This window comes from Calypte anna, chromosome 14 (genome assembly GCF_003957555.1).
Source record: "Calypte anna isolate BGI_N300 chromosome 14, bCalAnn1_v1.p, whole genome shotgun sequence".
Taxonomy (NCBI): Eukaryota; Metazoa; Chordata; class Aves; order Apodiformes; family Trochilidae; genus Calypte; species Calypte anna.
This window is the reverse complement of record NC_044260.1, coordinates 14997429-15019383: the sequence shown is the minus strand read 5'-3', so window position 1 is coordinate 15019383 and position 21955 is coordinate 14997429. Positions and strand designations below refer to the sequence as shown.

Below are 21955 nucleotides of genomic sequence, written 5' to 3'. Positions count from 1 at the left end.
TGGACCACCACCACATCCATCCCAGAGCTACATGGACCTGGATACTGACCCAGCCACACTCCTCCCTGCCACTGGTTCTGCAGCCCCCCGTGGGTCAGGATCCAGCCCTGGCTCAGCAACAAGTGCTGCAGTCACTATGGAGACCCTGCCTGGGATGCATCAATATGGAGAAGAACAGCTTGTTCCCCAGATCCCCAGCTGAAGGCCAGAGACCAAATCCCCTCCAGATGGACCCTCCACTGTGGCATGGTCCTTGCCATCCCCCCAGAGGCTCAGTGGGGACCAGGAGATGGTGCTGGGAGGTTTGCAGTCCTTGGGATGCATGACCCAGGTGCCCTGGGTTGTCCTCAAATTCAGCATCACTATGGGATGAGTCCACTGGGTTCCTGCAGGAAGACCTGTGGGGCAAAGCCATAAAGTGCCCGGGTTTGGGGATAGGATCATGGCAGGAAGGGTCCTCCATAGGTGCCCCCAAAACCACATTATGGCTGTGTGGGGTGGGATGGAACCCTGGGAGAGCCAGGGCAGGGGGAGATGGTGGAGACCATCTGGAGCTCAGGCTTCAAACTGAGCTGCTGAGCTCCAGTGAGTCACACTCAGCTGCTCGAGTCCTGCCAGAAAACTCCTGCATTCCCCCAGTCCCCTTGGAAATGTCCAAGAGGCAAATTCCCTGCCTGCACCCCTGGGTGCAGCTGCCCTGCCCTCACCCCCCTGCTGGGGGTCCTGCCTTGGGTCCCCAGGGTGGAGATGCAGCCCATCACAGCACCCCAGCACCTGCCTCCCAGTACAAACCACTTCATGCACCTGCATGGGGTGCAGACACCCACACCTCTGCTGCACCCAGGAGAGCCCCGAGGGTGGGAGAAGAACCTCGGGGGCTGCTCTCCAGCTCTGCTTCCCGAGGGTCCTGGGGGTGGAGGGACCCTCTCCCCACGCCCAAAGCTGGAGCCCTCACAGCACCGGGATGCTCAGAGGGTACAAGACCACCCCTCAAACACCATTTCCCTGCTCTCCTGTCCCCAGCCTGGCACCCTCATTCCCATCACCATGATTCTCTGTGTGACCCAACCTGGGACCCCAAGGGAGGCTGAACCCCACCCCTGTCCCTGCGTGACCCAATCAGGACCCCCCACTGGGGCTGGACCCTCATCTTGTCCCCATGTGACCCACCCGGAGACCCCCGCCCGGGCTGCCCCCTCCTCACGCTGTGTTGCAGCGGGGGTCTCCGCGGGGGCGGTGCCGGGCGCTCGGTGGAGGCGGGAGCAGCGGGGGGACCCTCGGGTCCCGTCGGGGCGGCCCGAACCGAGAAGGCGGTGCCGCCCCCAGCCCACCCCCCACCTCCTACCCCCCCGTCGAGTCACTGCGCTGGCGGGAGGCGGCCCCGCTGCAGACACCGCTCGTTCCCCCCCGAGCTCACGTCGGGGAGCCGGGACTGCCGCTGGTACCGGCACTGCCGCTCGTACCGGGACTGCCGCTCGTACCGGCGTTACCACTGCGCAGGGTAAGCGGGGAGCCGGAACCGGGGAGCATCGTGCCGGCCGAGGGGCACAACCTGAGGGTGTCCGTGCTGGAAGGGGGGTCCCGGGCTGGGATCGTCCAGCCTGGAGTGCTGGAGGGGTCGCGGCGGGGGGGTCTGGGCTGTAGCCCTCCATGCTGGCCAGGGATCCCCCGGGGCTGCTTGTCTTTGCGTAGCCCCCCCGGGCTGGGCTGTGCGGGGGGCTTGGGGTGGTTACTGCGGGTAGGGAGGGGACTGGAAGGTGATGGGGTGCAGCTGCTTTGGGGGGGACCCTTCCTGGCTGTCAGGCAGCGGGGCGGGGGCAGGATCCAGGGGACCCCTGGAGAGGTCTCCTTGTCCTCCCCTGGGGTTGTCCTTGCAGCCTTGTCCCCTTCCCTGGCTTGGTGGCAACAGGGCACTGCTGGGGGGTGGCCACCTGCTTGGGCGAGCAGCGGGGGGGCGAGGGGGCTGTCACATCACTCACCGGGATGGCTTTGGCCCCTTCTCACGCCAGCTCTGGGGTGGCAGCCCAGGACGTGCCCGTAACTGTGCCTCGCACCCCGGTTGTCCTCTGCTGCCTCGGGGACCGCATCTCCAGTGCTGCACGGTGTGGGTGGCGGGCAGAGCTGTGCTGTCCCCACCCCTCTGCTTCTCACCCAGAATCCGTGTCCCCAGCTCAGCCACAGCCGTGCCCGACACTGGGAGCACTGGTGGGCTAGCGGGAGCAGCCATGAGGGACACGCCTGGCTCTGGGTACCGGCGGAGCCTCCTGCATCTCACCTGGATGTGCCTGTTCTGCTCTGTGCCGGTGAGGGGACGCTGGGGACAGCCCCTGGGGAGGGGGGGTTCGGCACTCCTGGGCTTTGACCCACTGGGAAGGGGCGCAGTGCTGGCTCTGGGGCGTGTTCCTGCCCGTCTTGAGGGGGAGGACACGCAGCAGGTCTGTGGGGGGATGCTGGTGCCATCTCTGGGGAGCACCGGGCGGGCATGGCAGCTGGGCACAGGCTCTGAGCACCCTCTGGGCTTGCAGCGTGGCGGGGCCAAGGTGCTGGAGAAGACCTTCGAGGAGTGGTTGCGGTACCGTGACGAGTGCCTGAGGAGGATGGCGAGCGAGCCCTACCCCGCAGGTAGCCCGCTGTGTCCCAGAGCAGGGACAGCTGTGGGGACACCGGTTGCTGGCTGGGAGGGGGGCTGGGGCCAGGTTGTATCCCTCCTCTGGCATCCTCTGCACTGTCTCCAAGGAAAGGGGGAGCTGGGGCTGGGAGGTTTCTCCCCATCTGAGATGGGATGGCCAGGACTAGAGTGCCCAGGGGGGTGAGGCTGGTGTGGGGCAGCAGAGCCCCGTTCAGGGTGATGCCAGTCAGGGAGGTGCTGGCAGCAGGCTGGGACAGCAGGGCTGGATGTCACCAGCTCCTGAACATTGGTTTTCCCCTCCCCTGCTGCTGTCGGAAGGGCTCTTCTGCAACAGGACATTTGACATGTATGCCTGCTGGCCCGACGGCAGCCCCGGCACCACTGTCAACGTCTCCTGCCCCTTCTACCTGCCCTGGTTTGAGAAAGGTGACACCCTCTGCCACCCGGGAGCTGGAGGGGAGGTGGGGCTGAGCTGTTCTGTGGGGAAGAGACCCTTGAGGTTTCCTCTCCTACCCACTGCTCGGGGGGATGGGGGGAAGGACCCAGTAGCAGACTTGGGGATAAGGGGTGCAGAGTGAGCTCATGTCCTCTCACACCTCCCCCTGGGAGAGGGTCCGAGGGGTTTGGGGGAACCCGAGGGGAACCCCCTGGTGCTTGGTGCCTGCAGTGAAACACGGGCTGGTGAGCCGGCGGTGTGGTGCTGATGGGCAGTGGGTGACGGTGAACGGCAGCCAGGCCTGGAGGGACTACTCACAGTGTGAGGAGGAGATGGAGACCACAGCTGAGGAGGTGGGGTGTCCCTGGGCAGGGGTGGGACAGGGGAGCCTGGCTGCATGCTGCTGTCATGGTGCTCGCCAGCAGGAAGGTGCCCGCCGGCTGATGGTGAGCTTCAAGGTGCTCTACACCGTGGGGTACTCGCTCTCACTCCTCACCCTCGTCTCAGCCCTGCTTATCCTCACCCTCTTCAGGTAGGAGAGCTGTAGGGATGTGCTCCTGCCCCTGCTCCTTCCTGGCTGGTGGCAGTGGCCCCTGCCCCCTGCCCTGGCCCCCAGACCCCCTCACTCTTGTCAGGAAGCTCCGCTGCACCAGGAATTACATCCACGCCAACCTCTTCGCCTCCTTCGGGCTGCGGGCGACCTCGGTGATGGTGAAGGACGTGCTGCTGGAGAGGCGCTGGGGCAGGGAGGTGGCACAAGTGGCCGACTGGGAGACCCTGCTGAGCCACCAGGCAAGCTGGAACCCGGGTGGGGACCCTCATGACAGGGAGAGATCTGCCAGCACCAGGCACCCAGTGGGTGAGCTCGTGGGATACCAACACACTGGCAGACAAGTTCTTGAGGTGCCCGTACACCCTGTGGGGAAGATTTTGGGGTGCCTGCACAGCTGGTGTGTGAGCTGTGTGCCTGTGCAAGCACCATGCACCTGAGGGATGACCTCTTGGGGTGCACAGGCACCCCGTGGGTGAGCTCTGAGGGTGGTTGGGCAGCACCAGGCGCTCTGAGGTCTCAGAGCTACCTGTGCTACCTGTGCATCCTCTGGGCAAGGCATCGAGGTGCCCCTGCAGCACCCTGTCCTGATGGACAAGTTTTGGGTGCCCACGGTGCCCGTGCAGGCTCTGGGTGAGCTCTGTCTCCCCCTGGGTCTCCCCTGCCAGGCAGCACTGGGCTGCCGAGCTGCCCAGGTCCTGATGCAGTACTGCATCCTGGCCAACCACTACTGGTTCCTGGTGGAAGCTGTCTACCTCTACAAGCTGCTCATCGGGGCCGTCTTCTCCGAGAAGAATTACTACCGGCTCTACCTCTACCTGGGATGGGGTAGGGGCCAGCTCGGGGAGCACTGCGGGGATGGGGCAGTGCCTGGGACAGGCCCCAGGAGGGGTTGGTTTCTCAGCTGAGGTGGGTGCTTGGTTTTACAGGGCTTGCTGTGTGACTTGCAGGGACCCCCGTGGTGTTCGTGGTGCCCTGGATGGCTGCCAAGTACCTGAAGGAGAACGCAGAGTGAGTGGGGAGGGCCATGGGGGTCCCACGAGGGTCCCACGGGGGTGCTCAGCCCCAGGATGGGCTTTGGGCTCAGCTGAGGAGCAGGAGGAAGGGTGCTGCGGGTGGTCCCTGACCCACCCCATCCTGCACCCCCTGCTCCCCGTGTCTCCCTGGGCCAGGTGCTGGGCACTGAATGAGAACATGGCTTACTGGTGGATCATCCGCATCCCCATCCTCCTCGCCTCCCTGGTAGGGCTCACCCACCTGCCCCACGACTTTCTGGGGACACAGCTCAGGACCTGGGGCCCAGCAGAGCCCAAAGGGAGGGGGTGGACCCCAAGGCAGGGTGCTAAATGGATGGATGGGGGGGTGGGTTTTTTGCAGCAGCTTGAAACCCCCCCAGCCTCTTGGGAGATGGGGTGGGGGGGACTGTGCTGAGCCCCAGAGAAGGGTGGGCCCTGGTGCTTCCCAGACAGGATTTGGGGTGGTGGGAGTGTGCATGGGGGGATGAGCAGCCCCTGGGGACTTGGCACCATGGGGCTTTGTTATCTCCTGTGGCCCCCACGGACACAGCACGGGCTGTGCGAGGTGGGGGTGCTGGCTGCGTGTGCCCTGAGCTGTCCCCTCCCCCAGATCAACCTCCTGATCTTCATGAGGATCCTCAAGGTGATCCTGGCCAAGCTCCGGGCCAACCAGAAGGGATATGCAGACTACAAGCTGCGGTGAGCCCTGGGGCCACCCCACCTCCCTGTCCACACCTCCCTCCTGCACATCCCAAAGGATCACCTGGGGATGAACCAGGAGCTCAGCCCTTTGGTACCTGCTGCCAGAGGGGTCCCCTCGTACTCTTTCAGGCTGGCCAAAGCCACTCTCACCCTCATCCCCCTCTTTGGGATCCACGAGGTTGTTTTCATCTTTGCCACTGACGAGCAAACCTCGGGCATCCTGCGCTACATCAAGGTGTTCTTCACCCTCTTCCTCAACTCCTTCCAGGTGAGGGGGGAGCCTGACAGGTCCTTGCTCTGCCCTAGGATCAGGGGTTCCCCGTCCATCTCCATCTCCCCACGGTGCCCCAGCCCGAGGCTGGGCTCAGGGAGGGGGACACACAACCGCTCCCACCCCACGCCCTGTTGCTGAGTGGGTGATGGTGACTTTTGTGGTGGCCGTGGGACCTCAGCCCCAAAACCACCCAGAAATGGCTCAGGGAGACTCAGCCCATGGCAGCCCCAGGAGGGAGGGGGCTCACTCCTTGCTCTCCCTCCAGGGCTTCCTGGTGGCCGTGCTCTACTGCTTTGCCAACAAGGAGGTTTGTACCCCTGCAGCTTCTCCCCATGGCTTTGCCATCCCACCCCTCACCTTGCATGGTGGGGGTGTGGAGAGGACACGGTCAGGGAAAAGCCCCAGCTCTCTCCCTTGCCCTGGCAGGTGAAGTCAGAGATGAAGAAGAAGTGGCAGCTCTGGAAGCTCGACCACCCAGCACTGTGCTGCACCCAGTGAGGGGGCAATGGACCCCCCAGAGCCAGAGGAGAGGGGCTGCTGGGCACCACAGCCCAGCTGGAGAGCAGGGGGGGTATGGAGGTGGGGGCCAGGCTGGGGCAGCACCCACCCACCCAGGATGGCCAGGCTGGGACCGGGGTCTCAGTTGTACCACACACAGGAGCTCAGGAGCTGCTGGAGGGGACACCCTGAGCTTCCTGAGCACCATCAGGCACCTCCCCTGGCACCCACCAGACTCGTGGAGACCCCCTCCCCACCTGCACCCCCCTGGGCAGGCACAGGAGGGGACAGTGGGGCCGGAGAGGGAGCCTGGCCAAGCCCAGGGGGGAATGGGAGGCACTGCCCAGCTCTGCTGCCCCCTGCCCAGAGGAAAGAGCCCCTCTTGGGGCCATGCCAGCACTGCTCCCACCCAGGGCATCCTCTTCTGCTTCCTTGCCCTAGGCAGGGACCATCTCCCCATCATCCTGAGGGCTCCCAGGGGTCCATCCCAGAGACATCCTGCAAAACTCCTGGTGGAACAAGGCATCACCACTTACCTCCAGCCTCCTTTGCTGCTCTCCAGGTTTCCTCCTCCTGGTGGCAGGGAGTGGACCCAAGGCTCACAGGGACCTTGGACTCTTGCACTCCTGTGTTCAGGGCAGAGCTGCTTCTCCTCTGCTGGTGAACCACAACCACGAGAGGACTGGGGAGCATCAGCTCAGCAGAGGCTGAGCCCAACCTCCCAGATCCAGGATCCAGCCCTGCCACCTCTCCCAGCACACCAGGGAGAGCCTTGAAGTCCCAGGCAGGATCCACACTGGGCTTGGGAACCATTTTGCTGGCAACAGGTCAGGTGTTCCTGGGTCCAGCTCTGCTCCAGATGGGGCTCAAGATGTTTGCTTTCCAGCAGAGCTGCCAGAGCATCAGCTGCATGGAGACCCCTGGGAGCCCAGGAGAGCACACAGAGCTCTGCCTGTGCAGGGGAACCCCTGAAGTGGCAGAGTCTGAGCTCTTCACTCACAGCTGCACACATCTGGCTCACAGCTCCTGGTGCTCTCCTGCAAGAGCAGCTGCAGAGGCCACCACCATCACCTTCCTTCCATGCAATGCTTTACCTTGCAAAAAGAAAAAGAAGAAAAAAGGCCACTCCAGGAGGCAGAAGGCAGCTCTTGCTCTCCACTGGGAGGTTCTCCATCACCCACAGGCTGCCCCAGAGCCTCTTTAAGATGCAGAATCTCAAAGAGGTCACCTGGAGCACAGAAGCTGCACCAGGCTCAGTTCAAGGCTGGAGACTCACCCAGGATCGATGCAGCCCCTGTGAGACCATTTGACACCCTGACCCCCTCTGCAGATGTAAATAAAGGTTTATTTTTCAGCAAGCAGGGAGTGCTGCTTCTGTCTGCTCTGAGGGAGGGAAAAAGCTCTGAGGCCACATGGGCATGAACTGGCCCCAGAGCACACACAGACTCCCAGTTATGGGGGTACCAAACAGGCACCCTGAGTTCAGACCCCATCCCCTTCCCCCCTTGTAATGGGAGGACCCCATCACCTCCCCAGGCACTGCTGCAGGGGTCTCACCTCCAGCACAGCCAGGCCCCTGGGATCTATTCCTGATTATCCTGAAATAAATCAGTGAGGTTATTCATGACTCTACAGCCCCGGCTCCCTCCAGAGAAAGCCACACACCAGAACCAGGGTTTCAGGTTTTATTACTCTCTCCCAGTCAGCAAACACTATTGTATTCACTCAGCTTGCCTTAGGGTAGCACCTGACAGACTCCCTGCTGCCTGCACAGCCACCCTCAGCAGCAAATGCCATTTCAAGTCCTCCACTTAAGGGATCTGCTCCTCAGGGAAACACAGTTCTGTAAAAGCCTCTCCCTGGTGCCCTCCTTGGGCTGCTCCTGCATTACTTTAACCCTTTGGATCTGGGCTCCTGCAGCACCTTTTCTGTGGAGTTCTCCTGTTCTGCACACCCACGTTGCTGCATCTCTCCTTACCCAGCCTCCCAAAGCATTACAATCATTTGGATGAACCATTTTACCCCAAAAAAAGATCAGTTCTGCCACCCTATGACCTAGCAAAGCCAGCCCCAAGCCTCTGCAGTCTCTCCTTCCAACCATGCTCTTTTCCACCCTCTGAAAGCTTTGCTGAGCCAAGGATTCCCTTGCCCTCCAGATGCTCCCAGGCCCTTTCAACTTGGGTTCTTTTAGAGGTGGTGGTGTGGTTTGGTGTGGTTTGGTGTGGTTTGGTGTGGTTTGGTGTGGTTTGGTGTGGTTTGGTGTGGTGGTTTTTTCATTGTTGTTGGGTTGTTTTGCTGGTTTTGTAATTTTATGAAACCTTCTGCCCTTTCCCCACAGATCTCTTACTTTAAATTAAAGCCTGGGGTCCAAGGGACACAGCACTGACAATCCTGTTCTGATGCCTCAGCACTCCCACCACTCCTCCAGCAGCAGGGAGGGAAAGACAAAGCCCCAAACACTCTGCCTAGCACAGCCTTGATGCCCTGAGAAGCTTTCAGGGCTGCCTTAAGAGAATGGGCTCCCCCTCACCAAAACTAATTCTTCAGGGTGAAGTTTTCAGCCTGGTCCCACTGCCTGCTGCACAAGTAGCAGCAGCTGCCCAGGTGCACACAGCCACATCTCTGCTAAGGATGGCAAACCACTCCTTCCCCTTCACAGCAAAGAGAAGAACATTTTTCCACACTCACCAAGGCCACTTAGAGACTTCAGGTTTTGCTGCCTGGCTGCTCTGTTCCCCCCAGAGGACTCAGCAAACACACAGGAACAGTGTCACTGGGAACTACTCCACATCACTGTCACCAGAGCCCTGGTGGCTGCTCTGCCAGCTCAGGAGTGATCTCCTGGGGAGGCAGCTTCCTCCTGCACCATTTGTCTGGCCTTTTGGCAACACCCATGCCACCAACCCAGGAATGCTTTGGCAGAGCTATTTCCACAGACTGAAGCCTGGAAACCAAAGGCAGGCAGTGCTTGAGGACCAAAGGTTTGATGTGATTTCTTTGCCCCCTGTGGGACAGATCTGTCCCTCAGCTGCTGCTCTGCCTTCCTTGGCACTCAGAGGCACAGCAGACTCAGCAGTCTCGAGCTCTTCCTTCTCTCTCATGTCCTTCCAGGAGAACATCTGCCTCACAACCACTGTCAGTGTTGGGATCTTGGCACTGACAAACCAGACAGTGAGCCTCTGCCATAAAGTATTTCCCACAAAACTGAGTTCTTTGGGACTGAAAAACAATCAGAAACAGGCCCTGAGGGGGGCAAGAGTCTGAACCCAGCTCGGGTGGGATGGTAGGAGGCAGAGAGAGGCTTTGAAGCACATATTTGGGATGGCAGTAGAGAGGCATTCCTGAGGGCTGCATGAGTTTCCCTGCAGCTCAGGGAGCCAAACATCACAAGCTCTATTCACTTTACTCATCCACGACAAACCTGCCTTCCTTCTGGCCTCAGATCCATTCTCTGGGTCAGCTCCTGGGCACTCCACACAGCATAGAAGCAGCCAGGGCAAGTGCCAGAGGCCTTGGGGCAACAGGATATGGAAAAGGATAATTGATGCTGTGGGCAACTGTCAGCTTTCTAACTCCTGAATGACAAGGGCTGCAGAAAGTTTCAGGCAGATAAACCTCTTGAGCACAGTGCTCCTCCTCTCAACCTGATCTTTGGGTATGAACAATGACCCTGGGAACCCAGACAATAGTCAGGCCCAAAGAGCTCCTGGGCTGTCGTCTTCTGCTGCCCCCCTGTTCCCTCAGGTCTGTTCTCTGGTGGCTGAGACCTCCCCCACGCATCCCCCAGCTGCTGGGGCACTCAGCAGAGCTGCCAGCACAGCCCTGTGCTCACTCTCCCAGGCACACTCAGCTTCCGGGTGGAACAGTCACCCGACGTCAGGATTCCTGCAGGGAAAAAGGAATAAAAGAGAGCAGTCACCTTCTGGTGGGGCAGGAAGGCAAGGGGACTAAGGCTTTTCCAAAGGGAAAACCAACAAGGGATGAAAGGAGTTGAGCAGAGCCTCAGTGTGCAGGCTGGGAGGGAGCACAGGGCACAGGGAGCAGGTGGCTCCTTGCTGTTAGATTGATGTTCCCCCCATCCCCTCCCCTCCATCCCCAGTGCCACAGCCCTCTGGGGCTGTCAGCAGCTGCCACTCACCCTTCTGCTTTGTTATGGCTCTAGCCAGCTCTGCCCTGGGGCTTGGAGCCTTTGGAGGTTTTGAGTCACAGTCTGCAGAGCTTTTCCTGAGGACAAACCAAAAGGGAAAGTAAGGACCAGGCTGCATTCAGCCACTGTTCTCCTGCCTCCATGCTACCTCTGCCCTGCAGCTTCAGGTGCCCTGAGAACAGGAGTGTCTCTGCTCCCTGCCTGTGCCTGGGATAAGCTCCTCTCACCAGGACCTACAGGCAGGAGAGGTGCAGGAGGCACATGTACCCCTCCTCCTCTCAGCCTGGAGATGTCAGCAGAGGATGAGACAGAGCTCACAATTTGCAGTCAGACAAAGCACAAGAAAATCCCAGCACTAATTTCAAAGGCTGGAGACTTCCCTCAATCAGGGGGGATTCTTAGGTCCCCCCCAACCAACCACTGCCAAACCAAAAACCTGCCCAGCTGTGCCCCTCCCTCCACAGTGACTTCACTTGGCCAGAGCCCTCCCCCAGCTTACCCATCTCTCCCACACGTTCCTCCAGGACAGCTGACAGCTCAGGCAAGCTCAGAGACTTCAGGGAAGGTGGCCACCCCTCCAGCACTGCAAGGAAAAGAAACAGCACATTTAACCCACCTGCAGACCAGAGACCAGGGGCTGATGCTGCTGTGAAGCATCCATGCCCAAAGGAGCTCCAGTTAAGGGTTCTGAGTCAAAAGAGAAGAGGGGGTTACTGGCAATTCTACCACTAAAGAGGTTTTTTTAATACTGGCTAGGTCATATATTAACAGATTCTCAAAAAGATTAAGTGTAGTGGACAAAAGTCAACAGGACCTCTATTTGTCTCACTTTTAAAACACGAGCAGTAAAGAACAAACCTCTGGAAGTGTGTCAGGGGCAAGAGGATCATTTGCTAACCCCTCCTCCAGGCCTGCCCAGACACACCCAGGAGTTTGTCCCATGGAGCACAATCCCCCAGAGGGGGTCAGGGAACCACCCCTGGCTTCTGACTCAGAGACACACCTGAGGTGCCCACCTGCTGCAGTGTAGGCAGGGGAAGGCACAGCCCCGTGAAGCTGTGCTACTGCTTTGCATTTTTGATCACAAATACTTGCCAGACCCCCAAATTTCCCACTTTCTAAGAATCAAAAGCTGCTGAGAAATTCTGCTGCAGTCCAAACGATGCCCCAACACCCCACCCCCACCCCGAGTGCTTTAAATACTTTCCCCAAGCAAGAAATTTTACATTGGATTCAGTTTGGGCTGCTCTGTGTTTCCAAATCCCTTCTAACCTCATCCTCTCAGCACTGAAGGAGCAGCACATGGCTTGCTCTGGCTCTGCCCCCCCTGGCACCCATCTGTGCAGGTTGAGAAGCTCTTGCTCACCTGGAGGCTCCCCAGGTCTCCTGCTCTCCCCGGGTCCCTGCTGCACCCCGGTGTCCAGCGCCTGCTCCTGGGCCAGTCGTGAGGACAGCTCTGCCTGACAGCATCTGCCAAACAAGACAAAGCATCAGCAGTGCACAGGGACCCTCCTGGGGCAACACGCTGGGTCTGGGCACTCCTACATCCTGCAAGTACCTGCTCGGGGTGCCCTGGGTTACAAAGGGCTCCTTGTTCTTTCCCAGGAGGAGGAAGACGTGCCCCCAGGCAAAGCTCAGGGAGCTCTCCACTGTGCCCCATCTCCACAGCCATCTCTGCCCCTGTCCACAGAGGAGCTGCGGGGGGAGAAGAGAGGGAGGGGGTGGGGTGAGCAGGAGAGAGCCCGAGCCAGGGGCTGTGCCTGGTTGTGTGAGTACCAAGAGCCTGATCCAAGGCTTCCGAGGGGCAAAGGAGAAGCTGCCTCAGGACAGGCACCAGGGTAAAGCAAAGAGGCACTCAAAGTTCTCTGGTGCTCATCATCACATCACCAGTACCAACAAAGCACCCCGACAGCTTGGCAGGGCCCTCCAACCAGGCAGCCTCAGCCTCTGGTGGGAGAGAAGTGCCCTGCCCTGGCAACCAGAGTATTGCTCTGCTCCCCTTCTGGAAGCCAGCCCCAGCTCTCCCTGGCTTGGGAGTGAGCAGGCACCATTCCCTGGTGGGCTAGGAACTGCACAGCAGGATTAATGCCACCTTCAAGGAGTGCTTTATGAGTGGAGAAAACAGGGTCCACGATAGGAGCCCAACCAGTGCAGGGAGCAAAGCACAACAAAGGCAAGAGAAGATGTTTTAGAAGGTGGGGGATGAGAAAACAAAAAGGCAGTGGTGTGAATGAACAGGGCAGGATTCTGTTAGCTGTCAAGAAAAGCATTCTGTTCAGGGCAAGACTTTGCAAGTCTGGTTTGGAAGTCAGAAACCTTTTCCTGGTTCAGTCCATCACCAAGTTATACTCTGGCCACTCACTGGGTCTCAGGTAAGCATAAAGCTCTTAATCTTTTGGACCCAAAGCATCCAAGTGCCTTCACCTTCTAGCTGAAACAGGAGCACTCAGCACCTCTGCAAAGTCAGGCCATTTATAGCTCATGCATCTGGTCAAGGCTTCACAGCTGCTCATGTGGCTGTGGATTTCCACTGGAGAAGGTCAGGCAGGATATAAAAATGGGTTCAGATGCCTGGTGATCTCTCCTGCCTTACCCTAGGCATCACCTGCAGGACTGCCAGTATGACCTCTGTGTTCTGTAAAGACCAAATCCAACTTCCCAGACAGCCAGAGTGTGATTTCCTGGGAATGACTTACTTGATCTGATCCAGCAGGACTCCAGCATCCTTGGTGATGGCCTGTGCCTCTCTGAGCTGGCACTGGATAGCATTCCAGCTCTCATCCCGTTCCATCAAACAGCTCTCAGCCACTGCACGCAGCTTCTGCTCCTGGCACACCTGGCCCTTCATCAGCTCCACCTCCTCACACCTCTGAAGCAGAGCAGAAGGGAGGATGAGGCTGGGAGTACTGTGCATCACTCACAGGTACCTGCTCTGACACACCCCTCCAGTCCCTGCTATTCCAATGGCTCAGGCAGCCTGCAAAAATCCACCCAACCCAGCAGGAAAGCAAGCTGGGTAAGGTTTGTACACTGAATGCAGTTTCTCTCCACACCAAAGACCACCCCCACAGTTATAACTCCCCCTCCTCTCCATTTGCAGAGATATTTAGCAAGTCCAATTCCCCAGACTAACACAAGCCTGATCATAAAAATGCCACTGGTACCCAGCTCCTCCTGTTCACCCTTCTACTACTCACGGGGATGGGAAACAGAGACACAAAGGCCTGGAGCACAGACAGTGAGTGGAGAGACTGCTCTTTGGGTTTTACCTCATCTGTCTGACACCAAGTGCCTCCCCTGGCAGTTACATCTTCTCCTTCACCAAAGGAGGCACAACATAAAAATCCTTGCAGCATGGGAAGGCACCAAGAGCTGCTGGAGGAGCCCCTTACCTTGTGCAGCTGAATGGCCAGCTCCTGCATCTCAGCCTCCAGCCTGTCTGCATAGGCCAGCTCCAGGGCGTCGCTGGGCGGCCGAGCGTTGCTGTGCCACCGGGCTATGGCAGAAGTCATCTTCCTCTTGGGCCCAAAGAGGCTGGGGGGAGAAGAGCAAACCATCAGGGATCTGGCACAGCACCACCTGGGCCTGTGGGATGCCACGAGACCCTCTGCAGACTCCTGGTTCCTCCTTCAAAAACAGAAGCCTGTTGCAGCCAAGAACCAGGGGACATCCACGTTATGTGGGAGAAAACCAGAAGAGAAAAAGTCACCAGCCAGTTTCCTGACCAGGCTGTGCTCATGGTTTGCAAGTGGAAACAGGAGAATTACATGAGAGACACTCACGTGATGCCTATTTCCTTCAGATCACTCTCTGTCAGGGTCAGAAAGATCCGGAGGTCGACATCTTGCTCCTCAAACACTTGCAGATACTTCAGGCACCCAATCTGCTCCAGGAACGTTGCCAGGTCCTGCAGCCCATCCAAAACAAACTCAATTATACCCTCACAAAAAAAAACCATTGCCATGCTTCATCATGAACATCTGCTGTGACACCTCCCTGGGTTTTAGCAGCACCCATGACTTCTCATGGTTACCTGCCCTTCTCCACAGATACACAACACAGCAGGACTGACCTCTCTGCTGCAGCCACTGCCTTTTCTACCCTACCTCTCACCACAGCCATGTTTGGTAGCACACCCACAGCCCTGAGGATCTAGAATACTCTTCCAAGCAACAGCAACACCTAAGCAGGCAGCTCTTTGTACAAGAAATTGGCTGTTTCACAAGTTTGGGCAGAGGTTTGGAATCAAAGGTGTTTTGGTGACAACTTCCCAAGCTCCTGATGTGGTCTGCATTACTTCAGAGACAACTTCCCTAGTTACCTGGGGCCCTGTGTAGGCAGGGGTGTCTGGAAGGAGGAGGGGCTGGCTGGAGGCCTTTGCAGGGCAGGGGGCCCACTGGCTGTCACTGCTGCTGTACCGACTCTTCATCTTGAAGCTCCTGGCTTGTTTCCGACTGGGGGAGCTGCTGGCATGGTCAGAATCCTGAAGGAAGAAAAGAACAATAAAAAACCACAAAGTGTAAAGGTCAAAGATGATCATGCAAAGATGCCAGGATCACCACAGCTAACTAGGGCAGACTCCTTCAAGCCCCAAGCTCTAAATCCAGGCAGTGTTCCCCAAAGCCAGGCAAAGCCCCATCAGGAAGGGCCCTGTGAGGTCCCTCCCAGGATGGCAGCCTGGTCCCACAGAGTGATCAGCAGATCCTGCAATCCCAGCTCAGGGAGCAATGTGCCAGAGCAGAGAGCAACACTGAATCCTCCCCTGAGTCAATACAGGGTCCTGAGGTTCCACCCCTGAGAAGCTCCTCACGACAGAGGAGCTTTCGGTCATGTTGAGCTGCATCACCCTTCTGGACATCATCACCAGAGCTGTGCCTTGAACAACGAGAGACTGGACTTGCATCACTGAGTGACCTCCAACCTCTCCCCATTTCTGTCCTTCAGAAATATCAACACAGCACTGCTGAGCTTCTCCAACTCCTCCTACACTGCCTGCTACCTCACCCAGCTCTACCCAGTCACATCCTTTCTTGACCCATGCCAAGCCAGAAGTCTGCAAAGAGTTCAGAAGCTGGAGAGAACATAAAAACTGCTGAGCAGCCACCAACAACCTGATCTAGAGTGAATGTGCTCTGAGAGCTGGCTCCTGGCTAGAGATCAAAGTCAATCCATAATTCTTCAAATGTGGAAATTGGTTTTCTTGTTCCTGCAACACTGCCTTTGTTCTGCCAGCCTGGTACTACAACCTCCTGTGGAGGGAGAGTCTAGCAGGATGGGGAGGGGGGACAGCAATGGCCAAGCTGAGCAGGGAAAGGAAAACTGAGAACTCCACCTCATTGCTTTCCAAGGAGCCTTCACTGCTGACCCCCAGGGCTTTTGTCAGGCATTCACTGCTGCTGCTGCTGCTCCTGACAGCTGTTAAGTTGTTGGTGAAGAAAATGTTATCTTCTGGAAAGGAATATGGAAAAAAAAAAAGTTTGAGGTCCAACTTCTTCACATTCAGTGCTGGTTTCTTCTACACAATTGCCAGCAAACCATGCTGGGTGTATGAAGAAAGAAACCCAGAGCAAGGCTTCCCACCCAGCACTCCTGACACAAGACAATTCTGAGACATAAATATCAGATGTCTGGTCCCAGGCACTAATCTGCTTCCAAGGCTGTTCAGCACCACAGAGCAGGAAGGCTGTGTGTGGGTGTGAGGCTCTTGGTTATGGGGTGGAAAAGTGGCTTATCACTACCAGGCCTGCACTCCCACTCCACTGCCTTTCAGAAAAGGCCTTTCCTTGAGCCCAGAGCCAATGCAGAGCCACATTATCCTTTAGTAATCTGTCCCTGGATCCTTCCTTGAGCTGCTTCACAGAATGATGAGGTTGGAAGAAACCTCTGGAGGTCATCTTGCTCCTTGTCCAAACCCCTGCTCAAGCAGGGTTACCTAGAGCAGGCTGACCAGGACCATTTCCAAGGACAGAGACTCCACAAGCTCTGACAGCCTTGCTCCATCACCTCTCTACACCCTCCCTTCAGATTATTTGTACAAAACAATGAGACCCCCACTGAACTTCTGGAGGCAAACCCATCCCAGCTCTCTCAGCCTCTCCTTACGGATGATACTCCAATCTTCACCACCTTTATGGAAAAGGAACTTAAAAACCAAGGGGTGTCTCTCCCAGCTGCTGTCAGGCCTGCTGCAGGCCAGGCTGCTTCCTCAGCCCCTGACCTACCCCTGCTGCTGTTGCTCTCCACGTCCTGCTCGTTGATGGGAGAGGTGACGTCCCGGTTCCGGATGCCCCCTGCCTCACAGCTGCCATCGTCACTGAAGGTCACGTAGCCCTGAGGAGGGACCTGCTCTGTGTGCAAGACAAAGGGACAACCACTGGAGATGAGAACACAACCACCACAGAGTGCAGCAGGAGGGACAGACACCCAGGGGCCTGGAAACCACACCCAGACCGTTTGCTGGGCTGAAAAGCACACAGCAAAGTGAGGACCCCCTGTGCCTGCAGCCCCCCTCCCACAAACACTGCACCTGGACTTGATCTGGATGGCTGCAAAACAAGTCAGAGGAAAAGGTCTCACAGCAGAGATGCACCTTAAATAACAGCTTTTAGCACTCTGTCTCCTCTCCATACCCAAATTATCAAAGGGATCTTTGATACCCAAGGTTTTCAAAGACATCTGCTTGAGAGAGCAAGGTGTCCAGTCCCCAGCCAAGCACACTGTGTAAAGCCAACCCCTCTGCAGCTGCAATAAAACTCATCAGCACCTTCCCAAGATCATTTCAGAAGCTGACAGTATTGCCCCACTCCCTGTGGGATGGTGTGTGTCTGTATTAAGAGAACGAACCAAAATTTGCAGATGTTTTCAGGTCCATATTTTGGGCTATGCTTGACAACCAGGTCATCAGCCCTGACAAGAGCCCAGGGAGGTTTCTCTTTAAACCAGAGATGGGATCTCTTTGTATGATGGTGTTAATCATCTTTGTTTCTAGAGAAGCCACACATGAGTCCCAAATAAAAAGAGAAAATGCTGGCACAGAAATAGCTGAAAAGCATCTGAAAGTGCTCTGAGGACTCTCAGAGAAGCTCCCAACTGTTCTCACCATAACGAGACTGCTTCTTGCCCCCCATTCCAACTGCTGTTATCTTGGCCAAGGCCTGGGGTCCATCATGGATACTGGGACCTTTGGTCCTACGAACAGGTCTCTGTCTCTGGGGAGCAGAACAGGATTCATCTGAAGAACTCAGCTCCTCATACTTCCCTGTAGTTCAAATACAGGTTGTTAGCAGCACAGTCACAGAATCACAGAATGGTTTGGGTTGAAGGAACCTTAAAGCTCATCCAGTCCCAACCTCCTGCCATGGTCAGGGACACCTCCCACAGCCCAGGGTGCTCCAAGCCCCATCCAACCTGGGCTGAGACACTGCCAGGGATGGGGCAGCCACAGCTTCTGGGGGCAGCCTGGGCCAGGGGCTCAGCACCTCACAGCAAAGAATTCCTTCCAAATGTCTAGCCTGAGTCTCCCCTCTTCCAGTTCCAGACCACCTCCCCTATTCCTCCTGCTACACACCCACATAAAAAGCTCCACCCCAGCTTTCCTGGAGTGTGGTGGAAAATAAAAAGGAAACGTTAAAAGAGGGAGGGTGAAACAGTTTAACTAGGTCAGAAAAGGGCCGGCAGACAAGAAAACTGTGTATCCAATCCTCTTCTATCCTCAGAAAGTCTGGAATTTCCAGGACAGAGCAGCCAGTACTCCCCCATGCACCTAGGAACACGCTTTCAAAGTATCTGAGCACCTCTCCTCAGACTGTGTTAAAGTGAAAAAGGTAAAACATCTGTTACCTGGACCCCTGCAGAAGACCTTGGGCACTGGGGCTGCATGCAGATCTATCAGGCCCACAATCTTGGTGTGTCCATACTTCATGGCCAGTGTCCGTGCCGTGGCTCCCGTGTTATCCCTGACATCTGCCTTCACTCCCTTTGGGGAGAAACACACAGAGCAGAGCCACTGCTTACAGGCATTCAAGAACTGTCCCAGTTCCTCCAAGCCCTGTATCAGAAGTACAGGCTCATCCCTGACAGGAGCTCCACTGCCAAACACCCTTTTGCCTTTCTCATTACCCAGCCTTGCCACTGCCAGGCAGCCCAGCTGGTGGCTCTAGTGCATCACCAAGGAGGAGTTGGGTTTATCTGAAAAAATGTTTTGCTTTGCTGCCTCCTTCTGGAAGGAAGCTGGACCAGTCACAGGGGAGAGTAAAACCAAATTATTTAACGTGAAGAGACACACAACACCCAAAAGCTCTTGGAGGTAGAAGGTGTCCCTATCCCAGGCACATCCCAGCCTGTAAACACAATACAGAGATCACTGCATTGTGGTTTTTAACTCAGTCATTGTTCAGTTAAATCTGAACAGCTAGACCTTCCTCCTAACAGTGCAAGGCCAGCTCACAGGCAGAGCACTGGCCTTCAGAAGGCAGATCCTTTCAAAACAGTGCTGAAAGTCCAGGAGTTTGTCTGTCACCATGGATCAAACGTGACACTGTACAAAGTCTGGTGTCAGATCTGTGGTTTCCCTCTGTGAGCACGTGAAGCAGATCTCCAGCCCCACAGAGAACTGCCCAAACACTTACATGATTCAGCAGGTACTGAACAATTATCTCATGGCCAGAGGCAGCTGCTTCCATCAGAGGTGTGTATCCATACACTGGCTCCCTGGGGGCAAAGGAAACACAAACACACAAACTAGGATAAAGCTGAAAGCTTTGCCACCCCACACCAGCTCATCTCTGGCCTCTTTGCTCAGCTGATCACAGACTGAACCAGGAATTGGTTGTTCTACAGCACTCTGCTCTGCCTCAGCACAGCCCCAGGGGAGGTTCAATGTTACTCTCCTGGCTGCACACCAAACACAACTCTGCCCTCTGCAGCTCCACCTTCCAGCAGCAAAATCAGCTCCCCGGGAGCCACAAAAGCACAACCTCTTGTGGACCTCAGGCAGTTCAAATGCAGAGGCAGTTCCCAGGACACAGAAATTAAATGCATGCTTAAAAAAAAAAACCAACCACAAAACAAAAACTGAATTCCAAGCACACAGAAAATTCAATAGAAACAACTGCAAACTGTGTTTGAGTACAGGAGTTGCACCTGCTTGCTTTCAGGGTTTAGTCCATAATTACACTAGCAGTAAATCTAATCTCTTGATCTTAAACCAACAGTGACAACAAGGGCAGAATCCACTGTTCAGCATGGAGCTCACCATCCTTGTACCAGCCAGCAGCTGCCACGCTGCCTGAGGAGGGAAGACAAAAGCAGGGATCTTCTCCCTGTCTGTGTTTGAACACAGAGACCAGCTGCTGCTTCCACATCAGAAATGAGAGATTCCTGAGAAATGAAATGAGAGATTTCTGAGAACTGAAATGAGAGATTTCTCCTTACTTGCAGTTGGCATTTGCTCCATTGTCCAGTAAGAACTTGACCATCTGCTGATGCCCAGCACTGGTGCAGTGGAACAAGGCAGTCCAGCCATGGATGTCCTTCATCTCCAGCTCTGCACCTTGCTTCAAAGAGAACACAGCATGTTCTGAGCTGCCCCCCCTTCTGATGGGGCTCATGGCCACTGCCATGCCAAGAGGGTTGAAACCCCTGTCAGGGCACTGAACTCTCAACCAAACGTCAATCCCACACCTGAGTGGCACCTGGTGAGGATTTCTGTCCCTGTTTGCTCTGGGATACACACCTGCAGCAGAAAGTAAGCAACACTCTCATTGCCACAGCTGGAGGCCAGCATGAGGGGTGTCTGCCCCTGGGGTGTTGGGATGTTGACGTTGACTCCTGCTTCCAGCAGCAGGTCCACGATGGTGTCGTGCCCAATGTAGGAGGCATACATCAGGGGGGTCCAGCCACCACAGTTCCTCTGGTTCAAATCCAGATCTCCACTAAATAACAGAGAAAAGAGGTCACTGCACTGCTGCCCACAGCTGCAGGTGGCAGTGTGCTCCAGCAGCCTCTTGACACCACCACTGGGTGGGAAGAAGGAAAAACAAAACCCCAGCACTGAAGCCCAGGTGAGAATCCCTGCTGCCTCCAGAACCACTTCCAGAGTCACTGAGCAGACAAGCTTTTAACTTCTCCCTTATTTATTTCTTCTATTTTTATTCCTTTCTCCTCTAGCAGGCTTTTCCTTTGATACCCTGTACTCAGGACACTCCAGAGCCCAGGGATGTGCCCCTCTCACCCTTCTGGAGCTGCTCGGACAGCAGCCAGCAGAGCAACAAACCCGGCAACAAGTAACAGAGCCCGCAGCCCCTCCTTACCGCTGGATACACTCCTGCACCACCTCGTACTGCCCCACCGAGGAGGCTGTGTGCAGATCCAGGGGCACGTCCAGCTCCTCCCCGCACATCATCTGCCCCAGGCCGTGCCACATGGAGAGGCTGCGGCTCAGCAGCTCCGACTCGCTGGCTTCATCGCTCAGCTCCGACATCGCGCCCTGAGGAGCCAAAGCAGAGCAGAGCCCTCAGCTCCCCGCAGCCATTTCCTGCGGAACGCAGCACCCTCTGCTGCCCCTGCGGGCTGAAAGGGTGAACTCGCCCCCGAGGTAAAGGGTTTTGAATTCCTACCTCTGCTCCGAGTGCCCCTTTAGCCTGAAGCTGCAGGGCTTGCCGAGGGGCTGGAAGTTCCTTCTCCCTGCGGTGGGCTCTGCGATTCCAATAGACTGGGAAAATAAAAGCCAAGAATGCTCAACAACCACCTTTCAAACCTCATTTTCAGACTTCTGAAGTATTTCCTCCCCTTCTAAGCAAAGGATGCCTAAGGCAGCACACAACGTGTTTCACTTTTGCTCCTGACTTGGTTTTATCTCCACACAACTCAGCAACAACTTACTGGAAGCAATAAAAAGGCCTGTGACCCCTCTGCAGGTACCAACCCTTGTTACCAGCTCAGCCACAGCAGGAGGGACTCCCAGAGCCAGAACACCTCGTCCTGGTCCTGCTGTTTGCTGCCTGAGCAGAGCTGAGCACGCAGGTTACAGCTGGAGGCACCACCGGGTGCCACAGGGAAATATTCCTGCAGCAGGAGCCCCACAACGCCCGGTGCAGCCCTGCAGTCCCACCCACGGCTGCTGAGCACACCCAGCTCTGTCCCGCCAGCCAGCACCCTCGGGCAGGGTAAGGGCACAACGAACACCCAGAGGCACAAGGTTTGGGTCACCCAAGCAGTCCCGCAGCCCCCTGAGGAGCACAGTGCCCAGCAGAGAGGCTCCGCCAGACACAGGGCTCCAGCTGGCCAGCCCGGACCTGTCGAACCGGCACCCACTGGGTCGGTACCGGGGCCTCACGGCAAAGCGGCCCCCAGTGCCGTTCTCCCCAGGACCGTTCTCCCCAGGGCCGTTCTCCCCAGGGCCGTTCTCCCCAGGGCCGTTCCCCCCAGACCCCGCCGGCAGCTCGGTCTCACGCCGGGACTGCCCCGGCCTACCCCACCGCAGCGCCGGGGAGTTCAGCGGACTGGAACCGCTGCGGCCACGGACCCGCCGGCCCGGCCAACACCAAGGGACGGCCCTCCCGCAGCCACTGGAGCCCGAGCAGCCCCGGCCCGTTCCCGGTGTCCCGTTCCCGGTGTCCCGTTCCCGGTGCCGCCGCCCCTCACCTGCCCCGCCGGTGAGCGCCGTACCGGAAGCCGCTCCCCCCGCGCCAGGGATGCTGGGAG

General features: G+C 57.1%; 2 protein-coding genes across 3 annotated transcripts; one reads left to right on the top strand and one right to left on the bottom strand.

Moving 5' to 3' along the window:
• The first annotated feature begins 2225 nt into the window (after positions 1–2225).
• Positions 2226–6105, top strand: LOC103531111 (glucagon receptor). The gene is made up of 13 exons (XM_008496731.2): positions 2226–2303; positions 2526–2622; positions 2948–3055; positions 3297–3418; positions 3491–3597; positions 3701–3857; positions 4284–4443; positions 4566–4626; positions 4788–4857; positions 5242–5330; positions 5463–5601; positions 5873–5914; positions 6034–6105. Exons 1-13 carry the CDS (start codon positions 2226–2228, stop codon positions 6103–6105), a joined length of 1302 nt encoding a protein of 433 aa, XP_008494953.2.
• A 1689-nt stretch (positions 6106–7794) lies between these two features.
• ANKS3 (ankyrin repeat and sterile alpha motif domain containing 3) lies at positions 7795–21939 on the bottom strand. 2 transcript variants are annotated; one of them, XM_030460120.1, is made up of 18 exons: positions 21896–21939; positions 20869–20963; positions 20563–20738; positions 19986–20184; positions 19685–19806; positions 18880–18961; positions 18092–18227; positions 17352–17510; positions 16474–16599; positions 15585–15700; positions 14574–14735; positions 14035–14159; positions 13645–13786; positions 12949–13121; positions 11619–11722; positions 10752–10835; positions 10244–10329; positions 7795–9990 (listed from the first exon to the last, which is right to left on the bottom strand). In XM_030460120.1, the coding sequence occupies exons 3-17, from the start codon at positions 20730–20732 to the stop codon at positions 10256–10258; spliced, it is 1974 nt and encodes a 657-aa protein (XP_030315980.1). In that variant the 5' UTR covers positions 20733–20738; positions 20869–20963; positions 21896–21939; the 3' UTR covers positions 7795–9990; positions 10244–10255. The 2 variants fall into 2 exon arrangements, with proteins under 2 accessions (XP_030315980.1, XP_030315981.1); XM_030460121.1 differs by lacking the exons at positions 18092–18227; positions 18880–18961; positions 19685–19806; ... (2 more) ...; positions 20869–20963; positions 21896–21939 and having other exon boundaries at positions 16474–16594; positions 17352–17433.
• Positions 21940–21955: the final 16 nt, after the last annotated feature.

What these genes read in the sequence shown, in the direction of transcription:
- LOC103531111 (XM_008496731.2), top strand. Translation starts at nt 2,226, where the DNA reads ATGAGGGACACGCCTGGCTCTGGGTACCGGCGGAGCCTCCTGCATCTC. An exon ending in CCTGCCCTGGTTTGAGAAAG is followed by an intron (nt 3,056 to 3,296) that starts GTGACACCCTCT and finishes TGGTGCCTGCAG; the next exon opens with TGAAACACGGGCTGGTGAGC. An exon ending in TATGCAGACTACAAGCTGCG is followed by an intron (nt 5,331 to 5,462) that starts GTGAGCCCTGGG and finishes GTACTCTTTCAG; the next exon opens with GCTGGCCAAAGCCACTCTCA.
- ANKS3 (XM_030460120.1), bottom strand. Translation starts at nt 20,732, where the DNA reads ATGTCGGAGCTGAGCGATGAAGCCAGCGAGTCGGAGCTGCTGAGCCGC. An exon ending in GGTCTTCTGCAGGGGTCCAG is followed by an intron (nt 17,511 to 18,091) that starts GTAACAGATGTT and finishes TTTGAACTACAG; the next exon opens with GGAAGTATGAGGAGCTGAGT. An exon ending in CTGCCTACACAGGGCCCCAG is followed by an intron (nt 14,160 to 14,573) that starts GTAACTAGGGAA and finishes GATGGGCTGCAG; the next exon opens with GACCTGGCAACGTTCCTGGA.